The 26,351-nt window shown below is 50.8% G+C and overlaps 1 protein-coding gene across 1 annotated transcript in view; it reads right to left on the bottom strand.

The window, feature by feature from the left end:
- The window catches only part of SKAP1 (src kinase associated phosphoprotein 1), a 71,876-nt gene that overhangs the window by 12,222 nt on the left and 33,303 nt on the right, over positions 1–26,351 (bottom strand). The window contains exons 5-11 of the mRNA XM_014262061.2: positions 5,802–5,879; positions 5,078–5,161; positions 4,287–4,411; positions 3,895–3,958; positions 3,133–3,300; positions 1,004–1,060; positions 249–361 (exon numbers count right to left, since the gene is read on the bottom strand). Coding sequence (XP_014117536.2) covers positions 249–361; positions 1,004–1,060; positions 3,133–3,300; positions 3,895–3,958; positions 4,287–4,411; positions 5,078–5,161; positions 5,802–5,879 — 689 coding nt within the window. The remainder of the gene's footprint in view (positions 1–248; positions 362–1,003; positions 1,061–3,132; positions 3,301–3,894; positions 3,959–4,286; positions 4,412–5,077; positions 5,162–5,801; positions 5,880–26,351) is intronic.

The raw sequence follows: 26,351 nt of genomic DNA, 5'->3' as shown, positions 1-26,351 counted from the left end.
GGATTGGCCGGAGATAAAAAAATTTCTGGATTCTACTTCGCTGAGGATGCGGATGACGTCACCCCGTTGGAAATGGGAAATGAAATGGGAAACGAGCCAAAATTCCCAGAACATTCCCCAAAAATTCCCCCCAAAAAATTCACCAAAAATTCCCTCAAAATTAAAAAAAAAAAAAATCCCCCAAAAAATTCCCAAAAAATCCCCAAAAATTCCCCCAAAAAATTCCCCCCCAAAATTCCGGCTCCTACCTTGCTGAGGACACGGATGAGGTCGCCCCGTCGGAAGGAGAGCTCGTCGGGATTGTCCCCGCGGCAATCCCACAGTCCCTGGTAATACCTGGAGTAATCCCAGTCGGAATTTCCTGGGAAAAAGGGAAAGAAAGGGTTGGGAGGGGGTGAGGGATTCATAGGAACAGGAGCTCCAAGGCCATTCCCGAGCCAAAAGTTCTCCCGGAGCTCCTCTGGGATGGGAAAGGCTCCAAATCCCTCGGGAATGTTGAATGTTGAGGTTGGACAAGGCCAGGAATTCCATGGAATTCCATCCTGGACTCGCTGGCCGAGGGATTGGTGCTCCCCTGAGAGTTTTGTCCCAGTTTTCCGTCCTTTCCCAGGAATTCTCCTCATCCCAGCTCCTTCCCAGAGGGATGGGAGGGCTCTGGAGGCATCCCCGGAATATCCGGTGGGATCCACGGGGGTTGGATCTGCAGGAACCATCCCAAAATTCCCCTGGGACGCCTCCCTGGCCTTTTAGGGATAAAAATCCCATTTGGAAACCCCAAACACTTCCTTTATCCCAGGAATTTTGGGAGATGCCTCCTCATCCCATCGGGTTGAGGTTGGAATTCCCAGCGGGAATTCCGCCATTGCCAAGAGGCTCCTTCGTCAAATCCCAGGAATTCTCCCGTTCCCCGCATTTTCCACAGCCCAGGATGCTCCAAAGTGGCCAAAATCCCAAAATATTCCCCCCGTCCATATCCTGGAAATCCTTTGGATTGGGATCTTACCGTCCCCGCTCCCGAAATCCTCCTCATCCTCAGGGAATGGCGGCTCCGGCTCCTCATCTGGGGAGGGAAAAAACATTGGAAAAATCAGGGAAAAGCAGCAGAAAAATCCGGGAAAATCTGGGAATGTCACAGCTCCGGCTCTCAGGGCTCTGGGAGAATCCTGGGAATAAAAAATTCAGGGATTGATTGCGGAGAGAGGAAGCATCGGAGAAGATTTTTGTGGAAAACGGGAATTGTCGCGGACACCGGGAAAAACAAATCCAGGAATTCTGGGCGTTCCCGCGGGGAGAGAGGTGCCTTGGGAAAAGGAGATTCCAGAGGGGAAATTCCAGGCTGGGAATGAATTCGGGAGAAAGAGGATTCGCGAAGAGGAGGAGGAAGGGATGGAAGGAATGATCCCATGGAGAGGCAGATTCCAGAGGGGCTGGAAAAACGGGAAGGGAGTGGAGCTGCGTGGAGCATCCCAAATTCCCGTCCTCATCCATGGAAAACCCATTTCCCATCCATGGAAAATCCCTTCCCATCCCTGCCCACTCCGTGTCCAGGCACATTCCTGCGGGATTTGGAGCTGGGAAATCCGGGAATGGGATCCGTGGGGACTGGAGCAGCCCCTCTCCACTATCCAGGGGATTTCCTGGAATTAAATCTGGGATCCGGGTGTTTTCCTGGATCAAATCTGATGGATCCTGAAGTTTTCCTGGAATTAAATCCGGGATCCAGATGTTTTCCTGGATCAAATCTGATGGATCCTGAAGTTTTCCTGGAATTAAATCCGGGATCCAGATGTTTTCCTGGATCAAATCTGATGGATCCTGAAGTTTTCCTGGATCAAATCCGATGGATCCTGAAGTTTTCCTGGATCAAATCCGATGGATCCTGAAGTTTTCCTGGAATCAAATCTGATGGATCCAGGTGCTTTCCTGGAATCAGGCCTGGAAGTGAAGCCCTGCCTTCCCAATCCCACCCAACTTGGATTTTCCAAGATCGAATCCAAAGAAAAAAAGCCGGGAAAACTTTGGAACATCCAACTTCTCCCTCTCCACTTTTGGGATCCTCACCCCGGGGCTCCGGAGCCGCCGGCGCATCCCGGGGAAGCTTCGGAATCTCGGCGGAGCCGAGTTTTTTAATGGAGCAATTTGATTCAATTTTCCAGGCGATAAAATTCCCCGGCAGCGCTCGGCGCTTCCGAGCGGACACCTTCACTCCCGACTGAACATTCCCATCCCATCCTTCCCGGGAAATTGGAAAAATTTATCACCTGTGAAATTTTATTTGGCCTCGGCCGCGTCTGTTTGTGTAAAACTTCATTAACGCCGGGAAACGGCCGCTCCGTGGCTTTTCCCGGTTTTTTTTTTTTCCTCTTCCCGTCTCCCGGGATTTTTTTGGTCGGGAGGTGAAGGAAGGAGAGGGAGGGGTTTGGGATTGGTGGTTTTTCTTTTTTCCCAGGGTTTTTGGGGGTTTGGGATGGTGAGGTGGGTTATTCCGGGGAAGGTGGAGAGTTTAATCCGTGGAAATCAGTGGAAATGCGTGGAATTCCAAGGGAAAAACCATGGGAATGCATGGAAATCCAAGGGGAAAAACATGGAAATGCATGGAAATCCAAGGAAAAAAACCCCATGGAAATCCATGGAATTCCAAGGAGAAACCCATGGAAACCCATGAAAATCCAAGGAAGAAAGCCATGGAAATTCATAGAAATGTATGGAAATCCATGGAAATCCAAGGAAAAAACCCATGGAAACCCATGAAAATCCATGGAAAACCTATGGAAATCCATGAAAACTCATGAAAACCCATGGAAATCCATGGAAATCCATAGAAATGTATGGAAATCCATGGAAATCCAAGGAAAACCCCATGAAAATCCATGGAAATCTGTGAAAACCCATAAAGTCAACCAAAATCCATGGAAATCCATGAGAATCCAGGAAAACTCCGAGAGCTGCTCCAGCAGAATTCCCAGATCTGAAATTCCCAGAAAAACAAGGTTGGGATTTGGGATGTCCATCAAAAACTGGGAATAAAGGAATGGGATAAAACCTTGGAATTTCGGGTGGAGATGTGGGAATGGCTCCGGCTGAGGTTTCCTCACTTTTTTCCGAGGAAAAATTGGGAATCTGGGAGCTCACCTGGCAACACCTCGTAGATGTCGTCGCCTTCCAGCTCCGGCTCTTCCGGATTCAGGGTGGAATTTTGGGAATTGTTCATGGAATCGGAGCTGTCCCGGTCCTTGGAGAGCTCCTCCTCCTCCTCCTCCTCCTCATCCTCGTCACAGGGAATGGTCAGGGAGCTCAGGTCTGCCGGGAAACAGGGAAAACGGGATGGAAAAGCGGGAATTCTCCCGATCTCAGAGCGGGGGGAATGGATCCATAATCCTGCGCCTGAGAACGGGTGAAAATCCAAGGGAAAATTTAAGGAAATATGGGAAAAAACCCCAAGGAAAGATGGAAAATCCCAGTAAATAACCCCAAATTCTGGGATGGATCCTGAAGGGTCGGTGCTGGGGGGGTTCCAGAGGTTCTGGAAAATTCCAGAGGGTTTCTGGAATTTTCTCTGACTCCAGCTGGGGCAAACCCAGCTGGGAGAGAGGGAAAATGGGATGAAAAGTGGGAATTCTCCCAATTCCAGAGGGGTGGGACCGAGCTCCAAACCCTACAGCAGAGAACTGGGAAAAAACAATGGGAAAACCCCAAGGAAAGATGGAAAATCCCAGGGAATGACCCCAAATTCCATGGCGGCCTGAAGGGATGGATCCTGCCTGGGCATTCCAGAGAATTTCTGGAATTTTCTCCATCTGGAGCAAGTCCCCCAAACCCAGGATGGATCCCGGCGATCCCGGCGGGGAAACGCTTCCCAAGGATCCCAAAATCCGGGAGCTGCTCCGGACTCACCCTTGAGGAGGAAGCGGATCTGCTCCACCCAATCCTGGGCCTCGGCCGGGCTCGGAGCTGTGAACTGCCGGGAGAATCCGTTATCCCGGGATTTGGGATTCGGGAACAGGGATCTGCCATTCCCGACCCCGGGGCACCGGGAAAAACCATTCCCGGGATTTGTCGCCCGGCTCCGAGCGGGAGCAGAGCACAGCCAGGAGAGCTGGAGGGACTAATCCATGGAAAGCCATGGAAATCCGTGGAATTCCATGAAAATATATGAAAATCCATGGAAACCCACAGAAATCTACGGAAATCCATGGAAATCCATCCCCATACCCCCCCAAAATTCCTGGTTTACCTCCCAAATTCCCATTTTCCCCCAGAATTCCCATTTTCCCACCGATTCCCACCTCGTAGGAGCGTTTGCCAGGACAGAGCAGCCGGAAGCAGCATTTTTTCCGGGAATCTTTCCGGAGCTGGGAATCCAGGTGGGCCTGGTAGCGCTCGATGGGGAAGGAGCCTTTGGGCTGCTTGCCTGGGAAAAGGGAATTGGGAAAAATCTGGGATTTTCCAGCTTTTCCCCACCCCGGATGTGTCCCGGGGGGGGGGTTTAATCCGTGGAGGGAAACTGAGGCACGCGGCCGGAAAATTCCGGGAAAGGGAAATGGACAGGAAATTCTGGGGAAGGAAAAATGGCTCTGAAATTCTGGGAAAGAGGAATGGCTGGAAAATTCTGGGAAGGGGAAATGGCCAGGAAATGCAGGGAAATGGAAATGGCTGGAAAATTCCGGGAAAGGGAATGTAGGGAAATGGAAATGGCTGGAAAATTCTGGGAAATGGGAATGGAAATGGCTGGAAAATTCTGGAAAATGGGAATGGAAATGGCTGGAAAATTCTGGAAAAGTGGTATGACCAGGAAATTCTGGGAAAGGGAAATGGCTGGAAAATTCTGGAAAGGGGGAATGTCTGGAGAATTCTGGGAAAGGGGAATGCTGGGAAAGCAGAATGGCTGGAAAATTCCAGGGAAAGAAAGGAAAACTCTGGGAAAGAGAAACGTCCAGAAAATTCCTTTTGCTCCCACGGGAAAAAAAAACCCAAATCCAGCTGGGATTTCCCCTTCCAGGAGCTCTGGGAATGGCGGTTTTTCCATGGTCAGATCCCTCTTTTCCACCCGAAAGTTGGGAATTCTTTTCCCGCTCACTTTTCTCGCTGGCGTAGTAGAGGAAGCTCCGGTGGGTGAGGACGCACCAGCGCTTGTGCCACTCGGAGCCGAAAAAGCTGGGCTCTGGAAAAGGGGAAAAAAAACGGGAAAAATCAGGAAAAACAGGAAAAAATCTGGAAAAACGGGGGAAAAAAATCCTCCTTTTTATCCCTTCGGGACGCGTTTCTCACGGATTCCGCGCGGCCGGAGAAGGTGCTTGGGGTGAAATCTCTGGGAAATGTCGTTAGGCCGGAGATGAGCGGGAGTTAAGGCAGGCCTAACTCCGAGCTGAGCTCAGGGAAAAACCGGGAGCTGTTTCTGCCTCTTCCCATCAATAATTCCCGAGAAAATCCCATTAAGGAAGGGAATAATTTGTGGCTTTCACGGGAAAAGGGAGATAAGGCCGAGGCGGATTCCGAGCCCGGCTCTTATCTCCGCATTAAATGTGGGATGATCCCGAATCCCTGGAGCTTTTCCCGGCTTTTTCTCCTCATTAGTTTTGCCCTCCAGGCCTGGGCCGGGCTTAATTTAATTCCAGGATTTAATTTGGATGCTCTGGAAAAGGGAATGAGCCCAGCAAGGCTGTGGAAAAACCTGGAAGCTCCTGCTGGTGGAAATCCGTGGATTTCCTGTGTTTTCCGGGCTTTGTTAGGCTGGAAATTTGGGATTTCCCTGAATTTTGGGGTGGCAGCCCTGGATTTTCCCCTGGAATTCCAGGTTTTACCTCGGGATCTCTTCTCCAGGTATCCTTGCTTCAAAATATTCCCGGAATCCTGGACAGGCCGTGGGATCTCCTCCGGACCTGCAGGGACCGAAGCAAAGGAAAATCTTGGAATTTGCCATTGTCGTTCCCACATTCCAAAGTTTCCAGCCCCTTCCTTTGGAGAGGCAGGGTTGGGGTGGAAATCCCAGATTATCCCGATCCCGCTGCTATTCCCAGGATTGGGAATAGGAAACAGGGTCTTGGAATTCCAGGATTCAGCAGGATGAGGCTGGAGCTGCTCTTTTTCCCTGGAATCTGGTTGGGTTATGGACATGGAAAACCCAATTCCCATGGAAAACCCAGTTCCCATGGAAAATCCAATTCCCATTGTGGATCACAGCTCTTCCCATGGAATCTCATCCCAGAGCCTGGAAGGGCTCTGCCATTCCCAGCCCACCCCAAAAACCTGGGAATCCTGGGATCGTGGGAGGTGACCCTGGCTGAGCTTTAGGATCCCTTCCATCCCAAATGATCCCATCGTAAATCCACAGAAAAATGAAAAATATGGAAATAAAAGCATAAAAAAAAAAAATAAATCTAAGAACACAGATCCGTAAAATCCCTGGAATTCCTTCCCTGTTTCCCCTCTTCCCCAATCCCAACATTCCGACCCCAGCCGAGCCCTCCCTGCTCCACAATGAGCAGGAAAATCCTAAATCATTCCCTAATGGAGCGTCCGTCCCATCCATCAGCGGGCGGGAATTCATCCCCATTAATTCCCTAATCCATGATAAACTTCCCGTCCTTTCCTGTCCGCGCGGGGACTCCGTAAATCCCGGCTTTTGCTCCGGCTCCACCGGAGCGTTCAGGTGTGCTCCGACCATTCCTCGTTAGCCCGACGGCCTCATTTTCCCAGGAATGGCCTTGGAGGCCTCGTTTTCCCGGGAATGGAGAAGCCTTGGGAGCCGCGTTTTCCCGGGAATGGCCTTGGAAGTCCCGTTTTCCTGGGAATGGGAGGCCTCGTTTTCCCGGGAATGGAGAGGCCTTGGGAGCCTCGTTTTCCCGGGAACGGCCTCATTCCTGAGGCGGCAAACTCAGGAATCCCAGAGGCAGCAAACTCGGGAATTGTGGACTTGGCAAACTCGGGAATTCAAGAGACAACAAATTCGGGAATTCCAGAGACAACAAATTCGGGAATTCCAGGGGCGAGAAACTTGGGATAACTCCTTGCAGTGGGGAAAATCCATAATTTCTTGGAATTCTATCCAAGATAACTTTCAGCAGAGCCGGGCAGCAGCTTCCATAAATCCTGCCTCATCCCGGGAATCCGCAGAAGGCCGGGATCTCCCCCGTGGCCCCGCCGGGAAGCGCGGCCGGAGCGCGAGCGCGGCTTTTCTGCCTTCCCGATAAGGAGCTCATCCATCAGGGCCGGGGGAAGGGAAAAGGGCGGGAACGGGCTGGGATTTATCGGGAACGTGTCATTCCCTCCACACGCCCCGCGGGATAAATGGATCCTCCATCATTCCCGGCCGCTCCGCACCTGCGGCCGCGCGCGCTCCGGGATAAGCGGAGCCGAGGATTTGATGGATTTTCCCGGCTTTAATGAACGTAAACAAACAAAGGAGAGAGGGAAACATCAAATAATTCCCGTGACAGCTCCCAAAAGGAGCCGGGAGAGCGGGAAGCGCTTCCCAAAGGGAGCCGCGTTTGATGTGGGATCGGGATTTGTAAACAGCGGCGGCTCCGGATCGCGCCTTATCCAAATATTTCCCTTTCCCAGCGCCGGCTGAAAGTCGGGATTGACGGCTTTGGACTCTTCAACTTTCAGCTTTCACCCCGTGGCTCCGGAGGGAGGGAGAGGGGGAGACCCCCCCCACCCCGTTCCCGCTGGAATTTGTTCCCTGATTTCCCCTTGGAAAAGCTGATATGGGGCAGCTGGAGATGAAACTCCCGGTGCTGCTTCCCCCCCCGGCATTCCCGGTTTTCCAGAGGGTCCCAAACCCCTCCAAGGGCCCCTCTGGGCCCCAAAGGAGGAGGGAGGGGGGAGTGACCCCAATTCCTGCCGGGATGTGTCCCTTAATTTCCCCTTGGAAAAGCTGATATGGAGCACCTGGAGATCAAACTGGAGCCGCTCGTTCCCGGTTTTCCAGAGGGTCCTCAGCCCTTCCGGGGACCCCTCTGTTCACAGCCCTCATCCATCCCTAAAATCTCCCATCCGTGTCCCCCCAAACCCCTTTTCCATGATTTTAGGGTGGCAGCTCCAGGTCCCCATTCCTGCTCCGGCTGGGAATTCCAAGGGAAGCAGAGAGAGGGGGGCGGCAGGTCCCTGTCCCTTTTCCTGTCCTTTTCCCATCCCATGGATCCCATGGATCCCATGGATCCCATGGATCTCATGGATCCTATCCCATCCCACGGATCCCATCCATTCTTTCCATCTGGGAACTGCTCCATGACTCAGTCCCAGAGGGATGGAGCTTCCCTGGCCATGGATGGGCAGGATTTGGGATCCTGAGCCACGGCAGCAAATCCCAAATTTTTGGGACCCTCCCGCCCGACCCCTTTTCCTCATTCCCAACAGGAGCAGCAATCCCAGGGAAAATCCCAAATTTTGGGGAGCCGAGCGTGTCACAGAGTGGGAATTCCACGTTTAATCCCGAGCAGCAACGGCTCTGGAATTCGGGAATAAAAGGAAGGGAATTAAAGAACCTTCCCGCCATAAATATCCTGGGAATTCCCACCCGGACCCCGGGGTTACATCCCGGCTCTTTAAAAACGCATCCCAAGAAAATCAAGCACTTCCATCACCTTCCCGGGAATATTTATGGCCTCCGGGAAGGCCTTGCCGGCAGAATTCCCACTTGGAATTCTCAAGGAGCCGGCAAAGGTCAGCACAGGGATGGACGCGGCTGAAGGATTTCCCTCCCGAGATTCCAAGGCCGGGAGATCCCAACCCTGGAGCCGCTCCCGAGGGATTCTCCCGGGGTTTGAGGTCGCGTCCCGGGGCAGGAATTCAGGGAGAGGCCGTGTCATTCCAAGATTTTGCCACAAGGAAGCAGCAGAAGCTCAGGATTGGAGATGGGAGCGGGAGCGGCCCCGGCGGGAGCGGCGGGGGCTGGGATCCCAATTCCCAAATTTTCCATCCCAAAAAGGGGCTGTGCTGATCCCTAAAATCCCCCGTCCGTGTCCCCCCAAACCCCTTTCCCACGATTTTAGGGTGGCAGCTCCGGGTCCCCATTTCCACTCCAGCTGGGAATTCCAAGGGAAGCAGAGAGGGGTGGCAGGCCTCTGTCCCCAGCCCTGTCCCTTTTCCCATCCCATGGATCCCATCCCATGGATCCCATCCCATCCCATCCCATCCCATCCCATGGATCCCATCCCATCCCATCCCATCCCATCCCATGGATCCCATCCCATGGATCCCATCCCATCCCTGTCCTTCCAATCCCCTTTCTGCCATTTTTGGGCTGGCAGCTCTGTGTTCCCATTCCCACTGGGAATTCCAAGGGAAGTGGATGGGGGTTGGCAGGTCCCGGTCCCCATCCCTGTTCCTTTTCCTGTCCCTTCCCATGGATCCCATCCCATCCCATGGATCCTATGGATTCCATGGATCCCATCCCATGGATCCCATGGATTCCATGGATCCCATCCCATGGATCCCATGGATTCCATGGATCCCATCCCATGGATCCCATTCCATCCCATCCCATGGATCCCATCCCATCCCATCCCATCCCATCCCATGGATCCCATCCCATGGATCCCATCCCATGGATCCCATCCCATGGATCCCATCCCATCCCATCCCTGTCCTTGCCCTTTTCCCCCCAGTTTTGGGCCTGCCATCTCCGTGCCCCATTCCCGCTGGGAATACCGAGGGAAGCGCCGGCTCCGCTCCCTCCCTTTCCCTCTCCTGACCTCATCACTTTTCCCCCCTCTCCGAAAGCGCTGAGCGCGGCTTTCCCGGGAATTATTTATCCGCGGGAGAAATGATTAAAAAAATTATTGGGAAAAAAGGAGAGATAAAACAAAGCATCGATCGCTCCGGCCCCATCCGCCTCTGGAAGCGCTGGGAAGTGACAGCGGATAAAGGATGGCGGGGCCGGAAAAGCGGGAGCTGCTTTTTATGGCGGCTCCGATTCCCACCAGGTCATAAATCCGGGATGTTATGGATCGGGAGCTTCTTGGGAAAAACTCCAAATGGGGTGGGGTTTTTGGGGGTCTTTGGATGGAAATCCAGGGATCCAGACCCCAAAATCCAGGTGGGATCGGGAATCCAGACCCCAAAATCCAGGTGGGATTGGGGATTTAGAACCCCAAAATCCAGGTGGGATCAGGATTTCAGGATCCAGGGGGGGCATTGGGACTTTATTCCTAAATCCCAGTGGGATCAGAGCTCCAGGACTCCAAAATCCTGGTGGGATGACGGCTCCAGATCCCAAAATCCCGGCGGGATCAGAGCACCAGGCCAACATTGGGCCCTTATCCAAAAATCCTGGGATTTGGGATTAAACAGAAGCCCAGATGGGATTCCAGCCTCTTTCCAGCCCGGATCTGAGCCGGGATGATCCCAAACTTTCCCCTCCCGGCTGTTCCCTCATTCCCTCACAGGAAGGGAGGGTTGGGAACGTCCCTGGGAATTTGTAACCCTGACATTTATGGGAAAAGTGAGGATTTTATTGCTCTCTCCGTCAAAATCCGCGGCTCCATCCGAGGGAAACATTGGATCGATATCCCGGCCTTTAATATCCCAGAAAATGACCCCAAAAAATCATTATCCCGTGATTTTTATTATGGAGTTCTGGCTGGAAGGGGGAGCTGGGGGCGCTTCCCGTTTCCTCGGCCGTTTTGGAGGAGATTTTTCCCTCCCCGGCTGCCTCCGGATCAAATCCCACCAGGATGGGAAGTGGGATTTGGGTGGGGATGGGAAGGGCCTGGCTCTGCTCCGGGATGGGGATTTTGGGAATCCCAGAGATCCTCACAGCTCCAGGATGGGGATTTTGGGAATCCCAGAACCGTGGGATTGGTATTTTGGGAGCCCCAAAACTCTAGGATGGGATTTTGGGAGCCCAAAACCCTGGGATGGGGATTTTGGGAATCCCGGAGATCCCCACAGCTCCGGGATGGGGATTTTGGGAACCTCCCAACCCTTGGGAAGACAAACCCACCCCACAAAGTCCCCGAGTGGGAGTGGATTCCCGGCGGGACAGAATTCCTGGGGTCCCCATCTCCCAGCGTGGATTCCCGGGATTCGTGGAATGGGAAACCTTTGGAAGCGGGAAGAGACGGAGCATCCGAGGGGAGCAAAGGTTCCTCGGGATCCATCCCGTTATCCTCTGGGATCGTGGCAGGAATCGCCAGCCTGGAGCGCACCGGCACTTTTGGGATGCTCAAATTCCCGGGATTTACGGAATTGGGGAACGTGGGAAGAGCCATATCCTCGACTCCGCTTGGGAACCGGGAATGCGCTGGATCTGGGCTGGCTCCCAGGATCCATCCCGTTATCCCGGCTCCCATTCCGGCTCTCAGGGATAGATCCGGTGATTCCCAATCCCGGCACGTGGGGATTCCCGGGATTCCCGGAATGGGGGAACACGGACCCAACGCCTCAACCTCACTCTGGAACCAGGAACGAGATGGATCCGGGATGGTTCCTTGGGATCCATCCCATTATCCCACCTTTTTCCAGCCTCCACGGGGGCAGCTCCAGCGCCCGGAACGCCGGGATCGGGGCGATAAATCCCAGCCTGGAGCAGCATCCCGGCAATCCCCGGGAATCCTCTGCGTGCCCTCCTCATTATCCCATTCCCAGCGGGAAGTTCTGAGCTCCTTCCCGGCTCCCGCTATAAAAAAGTGATGGATGGCCGGGAAAGCTCCGGGAGTTCATCCATTCTCCCATTAAATTTTCCTTTAATTGGTCTCGGAGTCAATCAGGAACTCTCCGGGCAGTGAATTAAGGAAAAGAGGGAAAAATCCACGGAGCGGGGGGAGCCGAAGGGAGGGGTCTTGGTGATGATCCTGGAGGAAAAAATGCTGGATTTGCTTCCAGAGGGGTTGGAATTCCGCGCCGGGAGAGTCCTGCGTGGATCGAGGGGTCTCCGGGAGCCAAAGAACCAAAAAATCCTTGGAAAACAGCAGGAAAACTGGAGGGAGCCACAATAAAGGGAGAGGGAGGATGGGATAAGGAATCCGTGAGATTTCCTGGGATGGGGGCAGCATTCCTGAGGCGGGGAAAGCGCTGGGAATACACAGCAGGAATTCCGGGATTGGAGGAATGGGCTGGGGCAAAGCCAAGAGCAGCTCCTGGAAGAGCCTGGAGACCCAGCCCGAGTTTTTTGGGAATACTCAAGGACCAGTTTGCCATGGAGAATTCCTAAAATTCCATTGGAAACCTGCAGAGGGAAAAGCCGGGATGGCCACGGGGATGTGGGGACGGCAGGGACATTCCAGGACCATTCCAGGGACATTCCAGGACCATTCCAGGGCCATCCCTGTGGGAATCCAACTCCTTCACCCTTTTCCGACGGGTCCAAAGTTTGGGATTGGCGCATCCCGACCCCACCCGAGCCAGGGCAGGATCTGCCCTCCTGGAATGTTCTTCTCTTCCCACTTTCCCCATTTCTTATGGAATTTCATGGATGACACCCAGCCAGGTTAACTTTCCCGCCTTCCCTAGTTCTTATGGAATTTCAGGGAGCAGGATTAAACCGTGTTCTCTTCCCCATTTCCCCCCCCTTTTTTTTATGGAATTCCGAGGAGCAGAATCAATCCATGTTCCCTTTCCCCCCGTTTTTCTCTCCCCCCATTTCCCCCGTTTTCATGGAATTTCAAGCACCGGAATCAATCCATGCTCATTTTTTTTCCCCCCATTTCCCCCATTTTTTATGGAATTCCGGGGACCGGAATCAACCCTCTCCCTTCCCTCCACCCCCCGGGGCTCATCTCCATCCCTGGGGAACACCGGGAGCGGCTCCATCCCTCGGGAACACCGGGAGCGGCTCCGTTCCCCCTTCCAGGAGCCCTAAATCTCTCCCGGCGGGAGATTTACGATTCCCATTCCCGTTCTTTACTGCAAATCCAATCGGGCGGTAATGGCGGAACACGGGAACGCCGTCACCCGGGGCTGATGGCTCCCATAAAACCGATGTCATTCCCGACGGATGAGTTTATAAACGGGAACGAACCCTCGGCGCTGACAGGAACATGAAACCCATTCACCATTTAAACACTTCCCATTTGTTATTCCCAGCCCTTCCCGGGACTCGCGGCTGCCGGGGAATGCGGAGAGTGGCCGGGATGGGCTTGGAATCCTGAAGCTGGGATTAAACCCAGCCTGGATCTGCTCAGTGTCCGGCGGGATTTATCCCCTTCCCATTTTGGGAAGGCTCCCAGAGATCCCAAAATCCCAAAATCAGCCCTAAACCCCTGGATCTGCTCAGTATCTGGAGGGATTTATCCCCTTCCCACTTTGGAAAAGCTTCCAGAGATCCCAAAATCCTAAACCCAGCCTGGATCTCAGTATCCAGCAGGATTTATCCCTTTCCCACTTTGGAAAGGCTCCCAGGGATCCCAAAATCCCAAAATTAGCCCTAAACTCCTGGATCTGCTCAGTATCCAGCAGGATTTATGCCTTTCCTGCTCTGGAAAGGTTCCCAGAAATCCCAAAACCCTCAAGTCAGCCCCAAACCCCTGGATCTGCTCAGTATCCAGCAGGATTTATCCCTTTCCCGCTTCTGAAAGGCTCCCAGAGATCCCATATTATCCCAAGATTCCCAAAATCCTAAACCCAGCCCTAAACCTCCCCTGGATCCCAATATTGAGCAGGATTTATCCCCTTTCCACTTTGGAAAATCTCCCAGAGATCCCAAAATCCTAAAATCTCAGTATCTAGCAGGATTTATCCCTTTCCTGCTCCGGAAAGGCTCCCAGAAATCCCCAAATCCCAAAATCAGCCCCAAACCCCTGGATCTCAGCATCCATCAGGATTTATCCCTTTCCCGCTTCCGAAAGGCTCCCAGTGATCCCAAATTCTCCGGCGATTATCGCCATGGCGACGGGCGGGAATCCAAGCCCATTCCAGGTGTGTTTGGATTGTTCCTCCCGGAGATTTTCCGGCCGCTCCGGAGCTCTTTCGGCACCTCCTCATTTCCCGGAGCAAATATTTATGGAATATTGTCCTGGAACCGAGGGGGGGAACGGGGGGAGAGCTCCACCTGCTCCCAGAAATCCGGGGTGTTTTTCTCCGGGAGTTTTTGCCGGAAAAACGGAAAATCCCAAATAGGGAATCATGGAATAGTTTGGGTTGGAAGGGGCTTAAATCCCATCCCGTTCCCGTCCCATTCCGTGGGATTAAGGGGATGATTCCCGTTATCCCAGGGTGCTCCAGCGTCACCTGGGATGATCCCACGGAATCTGGGAATTCCCAGCTTCTCTGGGAATTCTTTCCCGAAATCCCACCTGGATTTCTCCTTTGCCACTTGGAGCACATTCCCTGTGTCCCGTCATCCCAATTCCCGATGAAAATATCCGGGATACCGCCCCAAAGGAGGGGGAATTCCAGGATTCCAGGAATGGTGAATCCTCGGGGGATCGCTCATAGATCCATGGATAAAACCACAGAAAACTGGGGAAAAGAAGAAGGGAAAAAAAATTCCCATACAAATATCCCGGAGCCGACTTTTCCAGACTTTTCCGAGGGCGTTCCCGGTGCCCTCGGATCCCACCAGGATCCCCTCCCTCCCTTCCTTCCTTCCCTCCGGCCCTGGGAACCGCCTGGAATCCCATCCCGACGGGAAGGAAGCGGCACCGGAGGCTCCGGCCGTAAATCCGGGCCCATCCCATGGAAATTCCAGAGCCGGGAACGTTTCCTCCTTCCTCCTCCCCAGGCTTTGGCTCCATCCTTGTTTTTATTGGGAATGGGAGCAGCCCCTTCCCTAAAAACGGCATTCCCACCCCGAAAAATACAGGAAAAGCTGGAGCAGGACCCATCCCAGGAAAACCTCTGGAATGTTTGTAGCAGGGATCCCAAAATCCTGGGATTAACGAGGCCCCCTAATTAACAATTCCTTAACGACCGGCTGCCGTTCCTTAGGACAAGCGGCCTCCGCTTCCAAGTTTTCCAAAGGTTTTTCCCGTCCTGCCCAGGGATGTCCTGGAATGTTTTCAGCTGGGATTTGGAGGGATCCGGATAAAAGCCGGGAATCTGGAGGAGGGATTGAGCTGAAATCCGGGATTTGGGATGCTCCGGCTCCTTCCCACATTTCAGGGACATGGGAACTTGGGAATCATCCCAAAATCCTCTTTGGGATCATCCCTAAATCCCTTTTTTTTTCAGGGATTGAGGCCCATTTTTCCCACCACAAACCTGGAACATCCAAAAAAAACCCTGGAATTTTTCCAGGCTCATCCTCAACGATTTCACCGAGCCACTTTTCAAGGAAAAGCCCCCATCCCGAGGGACGGATTCCCATCCTTTTCCACGTGGGAGCCGCTCGGTGCCGACGTTTTCCAGGATGAACGGCCCGAGCCGGAGCTCTCCGTTTTTCCCAAGCCTTCCAAATTCCACTAAATTTCCGTTTCCCTGGAAGAACTCCGCAGAATCCCATCAAAGATGATTTATCCGCCCTCGCGAGCCGCACGGAACCGCAATTTCCAGGATAAATGCCGGGTGTAAATCGCGCTTTATGTCGGATTCCGACTGTCTTTACGAGTTTTCCCGGGAAAACGGGATCTTCCCGCCTTTATTTCTTCCGTCGGAGCCGCTCCTGCCCATGGAGAAACGCTCCGGATTGGGGGTTTGGGGCTTTTCCCACTTTTTTTTTCTTTTTTTCTGGGGGGAATTGTAGGAGTTCCGGGATTTGGGGTTGGTTTAAAATGAGAATTTCTGGGAATGCGGTTCCGCTCCCGGGGTTTTAAAGGATCAGCCAGGATTTGCTGGAAAATCCTTGGATTGTTCCCGTCCAAAGTTTGGGCACAGCAAGGGGAGAATTCCTTGGGAATCTGGGTGGGAAAAGTCGCTCGTTCCCACCCTCGTTCCCACCCAAAATCCAGGAATGGCCAGCGGAGAATCCCTCGGGAATCTCTGAATGTTCAATTCCAGTCAAAATGCTGCCCCAAAAGAGGGAAAATCCCTTGGGAATCTGCACCTGGATTCCCCAGGATGCTCCCAGGAACCTCCCTAAATCCAGCCCCAGCCAGAGGAGAATCCCTCAGGAAATTCCCAGGAAAATCCGCTCCTTCCCACCCTCATTCCCACCGGAAATCCGGCCACGGCCAGCGGCGAATCCCCCGGGAATCAGGCTGGGAAAAGCCCCTCATTCCCACCCAAAATCCGAAGCCAAAGAGCGGAGAATCCCTTGGGAATCTGCCTGGAATGCCGGGATTCAGGGATGGGAGGTGAAAGGGGGCAACCCCCGAGAAATCCCGGGAAAAACAAATCCCAAAATCCCTCGGGAATCACCCAAACCCTGGAAAACCTTTCCGTGGGGACACCCGATCCCTCCTTTGCTGCTTCCGGAGGGAATGGATCCATCCCATTCCCTGGATTCTCCCAAAAATCCCCTCCCCACCAGCACAGCTCCCGAATCCAAGACAACTTTTCCTCCAGCGGAAAGCCGGGAAAAGGTCAGGGAGCGGGAAAAATAATAAGATTTTCTAACGGCTTCCTTCGGAGCAAAATATTATCGGTTCTCCCGCTTTTTTTCCGGCTTTTATGGAAGGAGATTCTGCCAATTCCAAAGAAAAAGGAGGATTAAAATGAGCTTCTGCACCTTCGGGGGCCCATTTGGAAGTTTTACTGTACGGAGCTGACAGGAAAAATCGGGAATTAATATCCCGGAGCCGCTTCCGAGCTGCAATAGCAATTATTGGACTCGGTGTCCCTGGATAAATAATGGGGCCATTCCGCTAATTAGCTCCGACGATCCCGGCTCCGTGGAAATCCTCCCCCGCCCGGAAAAACGACGCCGGATTTTTCGGGAACGGCTGGTTTTATCCACCTGGAAAAAAAAAAATAAACAACCCGGGGTGGGGGGGAAAAGGTGGGGGAAAAAAAAGAAATCCGGGAGTCATTCCCGTGTTGGGTGGTGGAATGGGAAAAAATGGGGAATGAGGGGAGGGAATTACGGGTGTTGCGGGTTGAGGTTATTCCGGATGAAATTATTCCGTGGAAATGTTTTCCTGGCTGGGAAAAGGATGATGGGTTTTTTTTGGGAATGGTGTTTTTTTACACCTGGAGAAACGATGGGAAAACGGTGGAAAAATGGGGGGAAAATCTGTGTAAAAAAATCATGGAAAAATCATGGAAAAATCCAGTTCTTGCCATGTTTGGGTTTAGAATGGGAGGCGCTGCTGGAAAAATCGGGAATGTTAACAGGGAATTAAAAATTCCCGTCATTCCTGCTCCATAGGAAACCTTTCCTGGCTGGGAAAAGAATGCTGGGTTTTTGGGAATGGTGTTTTTCCCCACCAGGGAAAATGATCCTGGAAAAATCCTGAAAGAATCCTGGAAAAATCCTGGGGAAATCCCGGAAAAATCCAGGAGTTGTTGCCATGTTTGGGAGGCATTTCTGGAAAAAATCGCAAGGAAAAACGGGATCTCCACCTCCGGCCCATCCCCAGCCCCTGAATTCCCAGGATCTGTCACTCCCAGGGATTGCGGCCTCATCCCGAATATTCCAAAATTAAAAGAGTGGAATCTCAGATTTTTCCGGATGTTAAATCCCTTTTTCCCATTTTTTTCCCGTCTCCCATCCATCCTGGATTTTCCATTGGATCAGATCCCACTCCAAACACTCCTTGGGATTATTTGGATCGTATTCCAAGCTTCCCAAATTCCCAGTCTGATCCCAGAGATTCTCCCCAATCCGCTTTTTCCAGAGGCTTTGGGGCAGGGAAGCAAAATTTTATCCCAGAAAGACCAGGAATAAAAATTCAACTAAAAATTGGGAAAACAGTGGGGAAAACTCCTCACATCCCAAATCCCCAACCCCTCATCCCAAACCCCGAATCCCGAATCCCAGATCCGCATCCCAAGGCCGGTTCCCGCTCCCAAATCCCGGCTCCGCAGCCAGGGGGCAGTGGCGCCATTTCCCGGCGAACATTCCCAGCTGGAATTCTCCAAAGCGGGAAGAGGAGGGGGGGAGAAGGACCGGGAATGAACCCCCTCCCAAAAAAACACCGGGAATTCTCTCCCTACCTGGATCCGCAGATCCCAAAAAAATCCCTCGGTGGGGCAGGGAGGCAGGGACGGAGCCGATCCCTGAGAAAATCTGGGAATGGGAATTGGGGGCGCCGGGGTTTTATCGCATTCCCGGAAAATGATGGATCAGGAGTTGTGCCTCAAAAATTCCAAGCAGAATTCCCCCCCCCCATTCCAAGTATTCCTCTGGTTTTCCCGTCAGAAAATCCCACAGATCCAAGGATCCATGGGGTGAAATCCCGTGGGAAAAGCCGTTCCCGCTCCAATATTCCAAGGAAATGAAAATCCTTTGGAATAACTCCCTTACCCCTCCGTGGGCCCTCATTCCCTGGGATTGGAATTCCCAGGAATGGCATTCCCTGCTCCCACCCTTGGGATCTGTGGTGCCTCTTCCCCCTCTCCCGGTGCTTTTCCCGGCGTTCCCGGTGCCGGATCCGAGTCCGGCGTTCCCGGTGCCGGATCCGAGTCCGGCATTCCCGGCTCTGTTCCATGAGGAGAATTCCCTGAGCCTTCTCTCTCCTTGGCCAGAAAACCGGGAATTCCTCCCCGCGCCTCTCCCGCTGACCTCAGCGGGCAAATTTCCCGGGATTTGTGGCAGGGAAACATGGCAAATATTCCCGGTTTTCCATGGGAAAAAGATCGGGAATGCCGGGATGTTGAGCTTTAATCCCATTCCAGAGGCAGGGAAAAACTGGGAAAAGCCAAGGACTCAGCCCAGAGCAAGGGATTGGTTATTCCCAATCCCCATCCAAAGGGATGAACCAGGAGGAGAATCCGGAACTTTCCGGGAGAGCTCTGGACACCAAAATTGTTGGGAAAGACCTTGGAAAACCAGGAATGGCACCGGGATGGGGAAGAGGGAAAATGAGCAGGGAATTCCGGATCCTGCAGCAGGAATGCAACAAATTCATGGAATTTTTAGGGAGAGAATTCCAAACCCTGAGGGTTCAAGAATTCCCAGGAATCTTGGGAACTTCAGAATCCCGAATCCTGGAGAGAAAAGAATTCCAGGAAAACCCCACTCCAGCAAACAAAACCCGGGATTTTTCCCACCCCAAATCCATGGATGGGATCCCTCCAGGTGTTCACCTTTCCCATAAAAACCCTTTTCCTTTAAAACTTCCGGAAAAAGAGAGGAAAAGCTGGATTTTCCCGATTTTCTCACGGATTTATCCCTTTATTATATTTTTAACGGGAATGACTCATTCCTGCGGGATCAGGGCTGGAATTTTCCTCTCCCTGCCCCAAACCCAACACTTCTCATCCTTTCGCTCCCATTCCCCATCAGAATTCCATGGATTTTAAGGATTTTCCCCTTCAAACCTTTTCCAACCTTCCCGAATTCCCCCCGAGCCGCTCTCGCGGCTCCGGCTGCCGGCAGTTGCCAAGGGAAAAACCCTTCCCAATCCTTCCTAGAATTCCCAATAAAAGCCGAGGCCGTGAACTCCAGGCGGGAGAGGCGGGAATGGCCTGGATTTGACCGCGGGATGACCTCGGCATTCCCGGCCCGATGGACACCGGCACCATCCGGCTTTTTTTTTTTTTTTTTTTCCTTTTTTTCCTTGGAAAACGCATCCCTAAAGCGTTCCCGAGCCTGCCCCGGGAATTTATCCTGGGAAAAAAGGGATGGCTCCTCTTTCACAAAGGCCCCGGATCCGGGGAGAATCCTGGAAAAAAAAAAAAAAATTGGGAAAAGAGGATGCGGAGCTCGGTAAAAAAGGGGAGAGGGGAATCTTGGATCTCCTTGCTGGGATTTGGGGTTTTCCCAAATAAATGCTGAAAATCCCGATAGAAATATTCCCAGATATTCCCAAATATCCCCAAATGTCCCTAAATATTCCCAAATATCCCAATTTAAATATCCCTAAATAGCCTGATTTAAATATTCCCAAATATTCCCAAATATCCTGATTGAAATATTCCTAAATATCCCTGGTTAAATATCCCTAAATATCCCTAAACATTCCCAAATATCCCAATTTAAATATCCCTAAATATTCCTATTTAAATATCCCTAAATATTCCTATTTAAATATCCCTAAATATTCCCAGATATCCTGATTTAAATATTCCCAAATATCCCGATTTAAATATTCCTGCCTATCCCTAAATATCCTTAATAAAATATCCTTAAATATCCCTTTTCATACATCCTTAAATATTCCTAAATATCCCAAATTATCCCCATTTAAATATCCCAAAACTTTCTCAAATATCCTGATTTAAATATCCCTAAATATCCCCAAATATTCCCAAATATCCCAATTTAATTATCCCAAGACATTCTCCACATTCCCAGAGGAATTCGGCCCCAAAGTCTTCCCAGAATTTCCCCACATTCCCAGAGGAATTTGGCTCCAGAGGGTCTCCAAATCCAGAGTCTCCCATTCCCAAAATCCCAGCCCACAAAATTCCCAGCTCAGCCACGGAATCTAACTCTGCTCCTTCTCCCAGGAAAACCGGGAGCTTCCCGACTTTTTCCCAACTTCCCAGCGTCTCCATCCTCACATTCCCACAATCCCCTGAAAATTCCCTCTTCCCAGATCCCTCTTTCCTTGGCTTTTCCCAACTTCCCGGGCTGGAGAATCCAGGGAAAAACCCGACACTGACGTTCCGGAGCGCAGGAATTTCCCAGGATCCTGCTCCAACCTCCGGGATCTGAGGGAGGATCTGAATTCCCAGATTTTCCCTAACGGGAATTCCAAGGGCTGGATTTAAGCTCCAGCCTCTGGGATCCGTGGGAAAAAACCGAATTCCCAAATTTTCCCTATTGGGAATTCCGTGGGCTGGGTTTAAACCTGAGCTCATCCCAAAATTCCAAGGGGACCGCGGCAGCACCAAACCAGGGATGATCCACAAAATCCGGGATTTTTGGGATTTTCGGGATTTTCGGGATTTTCGGGATTTTCGCGCTTTAGGATCAGCGTGAGAATCCCCCGGGATGAATTCCACACCCGGCCCCGGGAATTGCCATTCCCAAGGATCCAACACCTCATTCCCACCCCCCGGATTCCTGGGAATTGCTCCGTGGGGATTGGGAATGGTCGGGATCCGTGTGGATCCCGCACTTGGCGGGTTTTCCACAATTTTTCCTTTCCAGAGCCTCCGGAGCGCTTCGGAGTCATTAACGCCGCCCCCATCCGCTTCCCAAGAAACGCTTGGAATATTCCATGGAAAGGCCTGAAATCTGGGAAGGGCTCGCTCAGATTCCTCCTTTTCCTTGGGAATGGGGGAAGGGATTCAGAGGGATGGGGAGAGAGGGGGATGAATTCCAGAGTTTTCCATGGAAAAGGCTCCAATCCCGTCCTCCCGCCTCTGCAGGGAAGAGAATCGGGAATTTTTGGGATCCTCCTGAAAAAGCTCCTCGGAAAAGCCTGGAATGGTTTGGGATGAGGGGAGCTCAAAGCTGATCCCATTCCCACCCCTCCCGTTTTCCGGGATTGCTCCGGCCTGGCCTTGGACACTTCCAGGGATGGGAATTCCCTGGATTTCCCTGGGAATCAATTCCAGCCCATCCCAGGGAGGAATTCCTCCCAAATTCCCAACCAAAATCCTTCTTTTCCAGCCCAAATCCTCTTCTCCCATCCCAAAATTCTCCTTGAACTCCCATTCCCAGGCTTTGCTCCGAGGGATGGGATTTTTCCAGAATTCCCAATCCAAATCCCTCTTTTCTTCCATCCCAAAATTTTCCTTCGCTCTCATTCCCAGGCTTTGCTCCAAGGGAAGGTATTTTTCCCGAATTCCCATTTTTCCCTAATTCCCAATGGATTCCAGCCTCAAATCCCTTCTCTCCCATCCCAAAATTTTCCTTGAACCCCATTCCCGAGCTTTTCCGGGAATCCTCTCCCGGGCCGGGACTCGGAGCTGGGCCAGGTCTGGAATTCTCGGGAAGAACTCCCAGAATCCCTGAGGAAAAGGAGAAAAATGTGGGAACGCCCCGGGAGCGCCAAAGGTCCCCACCCAGGTGGGGAAAAATGGGCAATAAAATCCCGGGATTCGCGTGGAAAAGCAATTCCAGAGTTAATCGAGGCAGAGGTCCCAAAAAAGCGACTTTTCCCATTGATCCATGGATATTCCACATGAAGGAATTCCCGGCTCCTGCACTGTGACCCGGCGGGAAATGAAACATCCGCCCCTTCCCCTCTCCGGCTTTTATTCCCGACATTAATCCAGGCCGGAAAAATCCCTTTTCCCGTTTTTTTTTTTTTTTTTTTTTTTTTTTTAAGGAATGAAAAAAGAAAAAGGAGAAGGGAATTTTCCGGCAAAAGGGGGAAAAAAAAAAATCGAGTTTATTTATTGGGAATTTTTTGTTTTCATTAAAAATCTCGGGAATTTGAAATGAGATCCATCAGTAAATTCAAATTTTCCTACAAAATTCCAACAAAATTCCAACTATGAGCCTGGAGCAACGCTGAAAACCCGGGATCATCCGAACAATTCCTTGGGAAAAGCTTTTTTTGGTTGAATTTTGATAAGAAAAACCTGGATTTTTTTTTGCTGGAAAGATGATTTTTATGGAAAAAAGCAATCCAAGGGAGTTTTTCCCAAGAGCTGGAGCATCCCCCAAATCCCAAATGTTTGGAAGTCCGAGGTTGGATATCCATGGATGGATCCCAATCCAAAGCTTTCCCGGGGCTGGGGTATTCCATCTCCCGCAGGATCCCTGAGCCAATCCAAGGGAATTTTCTTCCCTTTTCTCTCAGAATCGCCCAGAAATCCAAGGAAATTCAACCCTGCCCAACAAATTCCATGGAATTCATCCCGGATCGGCCAAGAGGCGGAAAAACCAAAGCGGCAAAGGCGCCAAAACCCTCAGAAAATCCGGCTAAAAGCCAAAATTCCGGAATTCCGGGCGGGAATCCAAGCCGAGGCTGGGATCCCCGCAGGGATAAACAAATTCCAGCGGCGCAAGGAGCACGGAAAATCGGGATGGAGGCCATGGAATGACCCCCGGAGAGGGCCGGGAATGCGGCCGGGCCCGGCGCTCCCGGTTCCACCTGGGCTGCCGCCGCCCACCTGGAGAAATCCATCAAAATTCCGGATCTCAGGAATGCGGGGGGGGGGGGTTAATCTTTAACCAGACCCCCCCCGGAAACCTTGGAAAATTCCCGGGAGCTGTTCCCGGATTGCTCGGGAGTCACCTTGGCCCCGGGGTCGGTGCTGCCGGGAAGGAGCCGGAATTCCGCGGCTCCGGCCGGAATTTGCGGCTCCGAGGTCACCGGGAGATGGAAAATGGGAAAAGAAAAGGATCGGGTTTAGGGAGAGGGGCTTGGAGGGTCCACGGGAATGTGGGATTTGCCGGGAAAAGGAGGAAAATCGGAAAAGATGAGCCCGGATTTTGTGTGAGGATGGGGAAGAGGCCTCGGCCTCACCAGAAATTCCATCGCCCCAAATCCCTGGAATCCCTGAATCCCCAAATCCCTAGAATTCCTGAATTCCTGAATCCCTGAAATCCCTGAATCCCTGAATTCCTGAATCCCAGGATTCTGCGGGATTGGGGAAAACAGGGAAGGTCCAGATTAAAAAAAAAATGGGATTCAGTGAAATGAGATTACAAAAATGTGGGATTAAAAAAAACGGGATTAAAAAAAAAAATGGGATTCAGCCACTCCTCAACGAGGCAAAGATGGAAATGGGATCAAGCAGGGATTGAAAGGATTCCAATTGGGAATTTCCTCCCGGTTTTCCCCCGTTTCCCTCCAGGAAAAGCTGCCCCGCTGCCAATGTTTCACCGGGAACATTCCCAAAAATCCTGGGAACAATCCCAGGAACAATCCCAGGAACAATCCCGGGAACAAAGGCCCTGCCCATCCCTTCCTGCCTTTCTCCAACTCCAAACCCTTTGGAATATCCAGGAAATCCAGGGGAAAAAAAGGATGGGAGCAAAGAGCTCCCAATGGAGCTGGGCCAGCGGGAATCCTCCAAGGATCCGGCTGGAAATTTCCATTCCATGAAAAACAAATATTCCATGAAAATCCAATAATCCATGAAAATCCGGCATTCCATGAAAATCCGGCATTCCGCGCTCGTCCTTCCCGCGCTCCAGGCTCAGGTGTCCCGCCTGGAATCCGGAGAAGTTTTCCAGCTGTCCCAGAATTCCCAGAATTCCCCCCTGAACCGCTCCAGGAATGGGATTGGAATGGATTTATTCCTGGAGTTGGGAATGTGGGAGGGGAGACTGGGATGGGAATTATTCTGGATACCCGGAAAAAGCAGGGAATTCGTTCCGAGCTCCAAGGAAATGTTTTGGGGTGTGGAAGGAAAAGTGGGAAGGGAAAAGGATGGAATGAAATGGAATGAAACAAATTAAAATGTGTTTTGCAAGTGAAATGTAATGAAATTAAAAAGAATTAAACAAAAATAAAATGAAATAAAAATAAAATAAATACAATTAAAAATAAATAAAAGAAAAGAAAATACAAAAGAAATTATAAATAAAATAAAACAAAATAAAATAAAATAAAAAATGAAATAATAAACAAAAAACAAATAACAAACAAAACAAAACAAAACAAAGTAAAATAAAGTAAAATAAAATAAAATAAAATAAAGTAAAATAAAGTAAAATAAAATAAAATAAAGTAAAATAAAATAAAATAAAATAAAATAAAATAAAATAAAATAAAATAAAATAAAATAAAATAAAATAAAATAAAATAAAATAAAATAAAATAAAAAAAAATAAATAAAAAAAAACAAAATAAAACCAACTCCTTCCCATTTCCATCTGTAAATCCCTTCAAGCTTTAAAAGCACCCAGGAATATTCAACTACATCCAAATCCTGCTGGAAATTCAGCATCCCTGAATTTCCCACTCATTTCCTTGGATTTTTTACAATCCCAGTTTTTAATTTTGGACCTTTTTCACCTCCGGCATTTTTATCCAGGCCAAAAAAAAAAACTGGGAAAGGCTCCGAGGCTGAAAGGACTTTTTTGGGAACATCTGTCACCGTAAAAGTGCAAAACCAACCCAAGCAGCAGCGAATTCCCTCGTTTTATTCCCCGCTCCGCCGCAATTCCCGCTCCGTAACTTTTCCTCGGAAGCGTTTCCCTGCCCGAATTCCTTCTGGTTTTTATCACTAAAGAAATCATTTTGATTAAAAAAACACCAAAATAAAAACAGAGAGAGCGAGCCCCGAGTTTGGGGTGGGGGGTGAGGAAGATGAAGATAAGCGGGAAAAATCAATTTCTTGGGAGAAAGGGAATTTTTTTCCATGGATGAGGGGCGGGAAGGGGCCAACGCCGGAGTTGGCGCTGGCTGTTTACACCGGGAGCCATCTGGCAGCAGAGATATAATAACAATTATTCCGCGGAGATTCCGGTGAGGAATCGCATCCCCGTAAATCAAATTAACGCCCCTCCCCGCCCCCCCTTTCCCGCCTTTCCCGCTCTTCCCGTTCCTCCCTGCTCCCGTTTAACCCCGGGAACGCTCCCGAACGAGGCGCCCTCATCGTTAAGAATTGATTTTTTATTTATGGCCGCCGCGCCGTCCCGCGATATCCCGCCGTAATTCCGCCTTTATGGAGCGCCTTTGGAAATCCGAGGTTCACGCCGAGATTTGTGTTCCCGCTGTCGCTTCCCAAATCCCATTTTTTTTTTTTAATTTTTTAATCCCACCCCCCACCCCCCTCACCCCCGGAGTGGAAATATCCGATATCCTTCATTAGCTCGATTACATCGGATAAGGGGTTTATTCCTTTAAATTATTTAACCTTGGGAGAACCCGCTGGGACCCCATAAATTCCGGCCCCGCTAATGAAAATCATCCGTTAGGGCCGTTCCCGAAGACAACGGGAAAAGGGATTAAAATATCTCGGAAAATCAAATCCCTTTTCTTTTTTTTTTTTTTCCCCCCTTTATATCCTCGGAATCCGACAGAATCGATAATTCACCGGAAAAAAAAAAAAAAAATCTCCTTTTTTTTCCCCTATCTCGGTGCCGATCCCAAAACTTATTTTTTTTGTGGGATATCCGTTTTTTCCCGGATTTTTGGGAAAAATTTGGAAGGAGAGAGTCCTGAAATCCCTTTTTAAAGCTGGATTTGGCAGAATTGAGTTTCTAATTCCAGCAATAAACATCCGGAGCTTTTTTGGGGCTTTTTTTTTCCTTAAAGCTGGAATTCTGATCCATGGAAATGGATGGGATCCAGGCATGGAAATGGGAAGAGACGGAGCTCGACCCCAAAAATTGGGGAGAAAAAAAGCAAAATTCGGGAGTTTTGCTTCAAGTTTTGCTCAATTACATTAATTAATAAACCAAATCAATTCAATTAATTGATTATTTGATTAATTGATTATTAATTTGATTGATTAATTGAAGCTCCGACCCCTCATTTTTAGGATCCAGGTCCCTTTGATGGGAGACATCCCAAAAA

The sequence above is a fragment of the Pseudopodoces humilis genome, chromosome 29 (assembly GCF_049639895.1).
Source record: "Pseudopodoces humilis isolate 2021_Gansu_Grassland_sample_001 chromosome 29, ASM4963989v1, whole genome shotgun sequence".
In the NCBI taxonomy this organism is placed as follows: domain Eukaryota; kingdom Metazoa; phylum Chordata; class Aves; order Passeriformes; family Paridae; genus Pseudopodoces; species Pseudopodoces humilis.
This window is presented reverse-complemented; position numbering and strand designations above follow the sequence as displayed.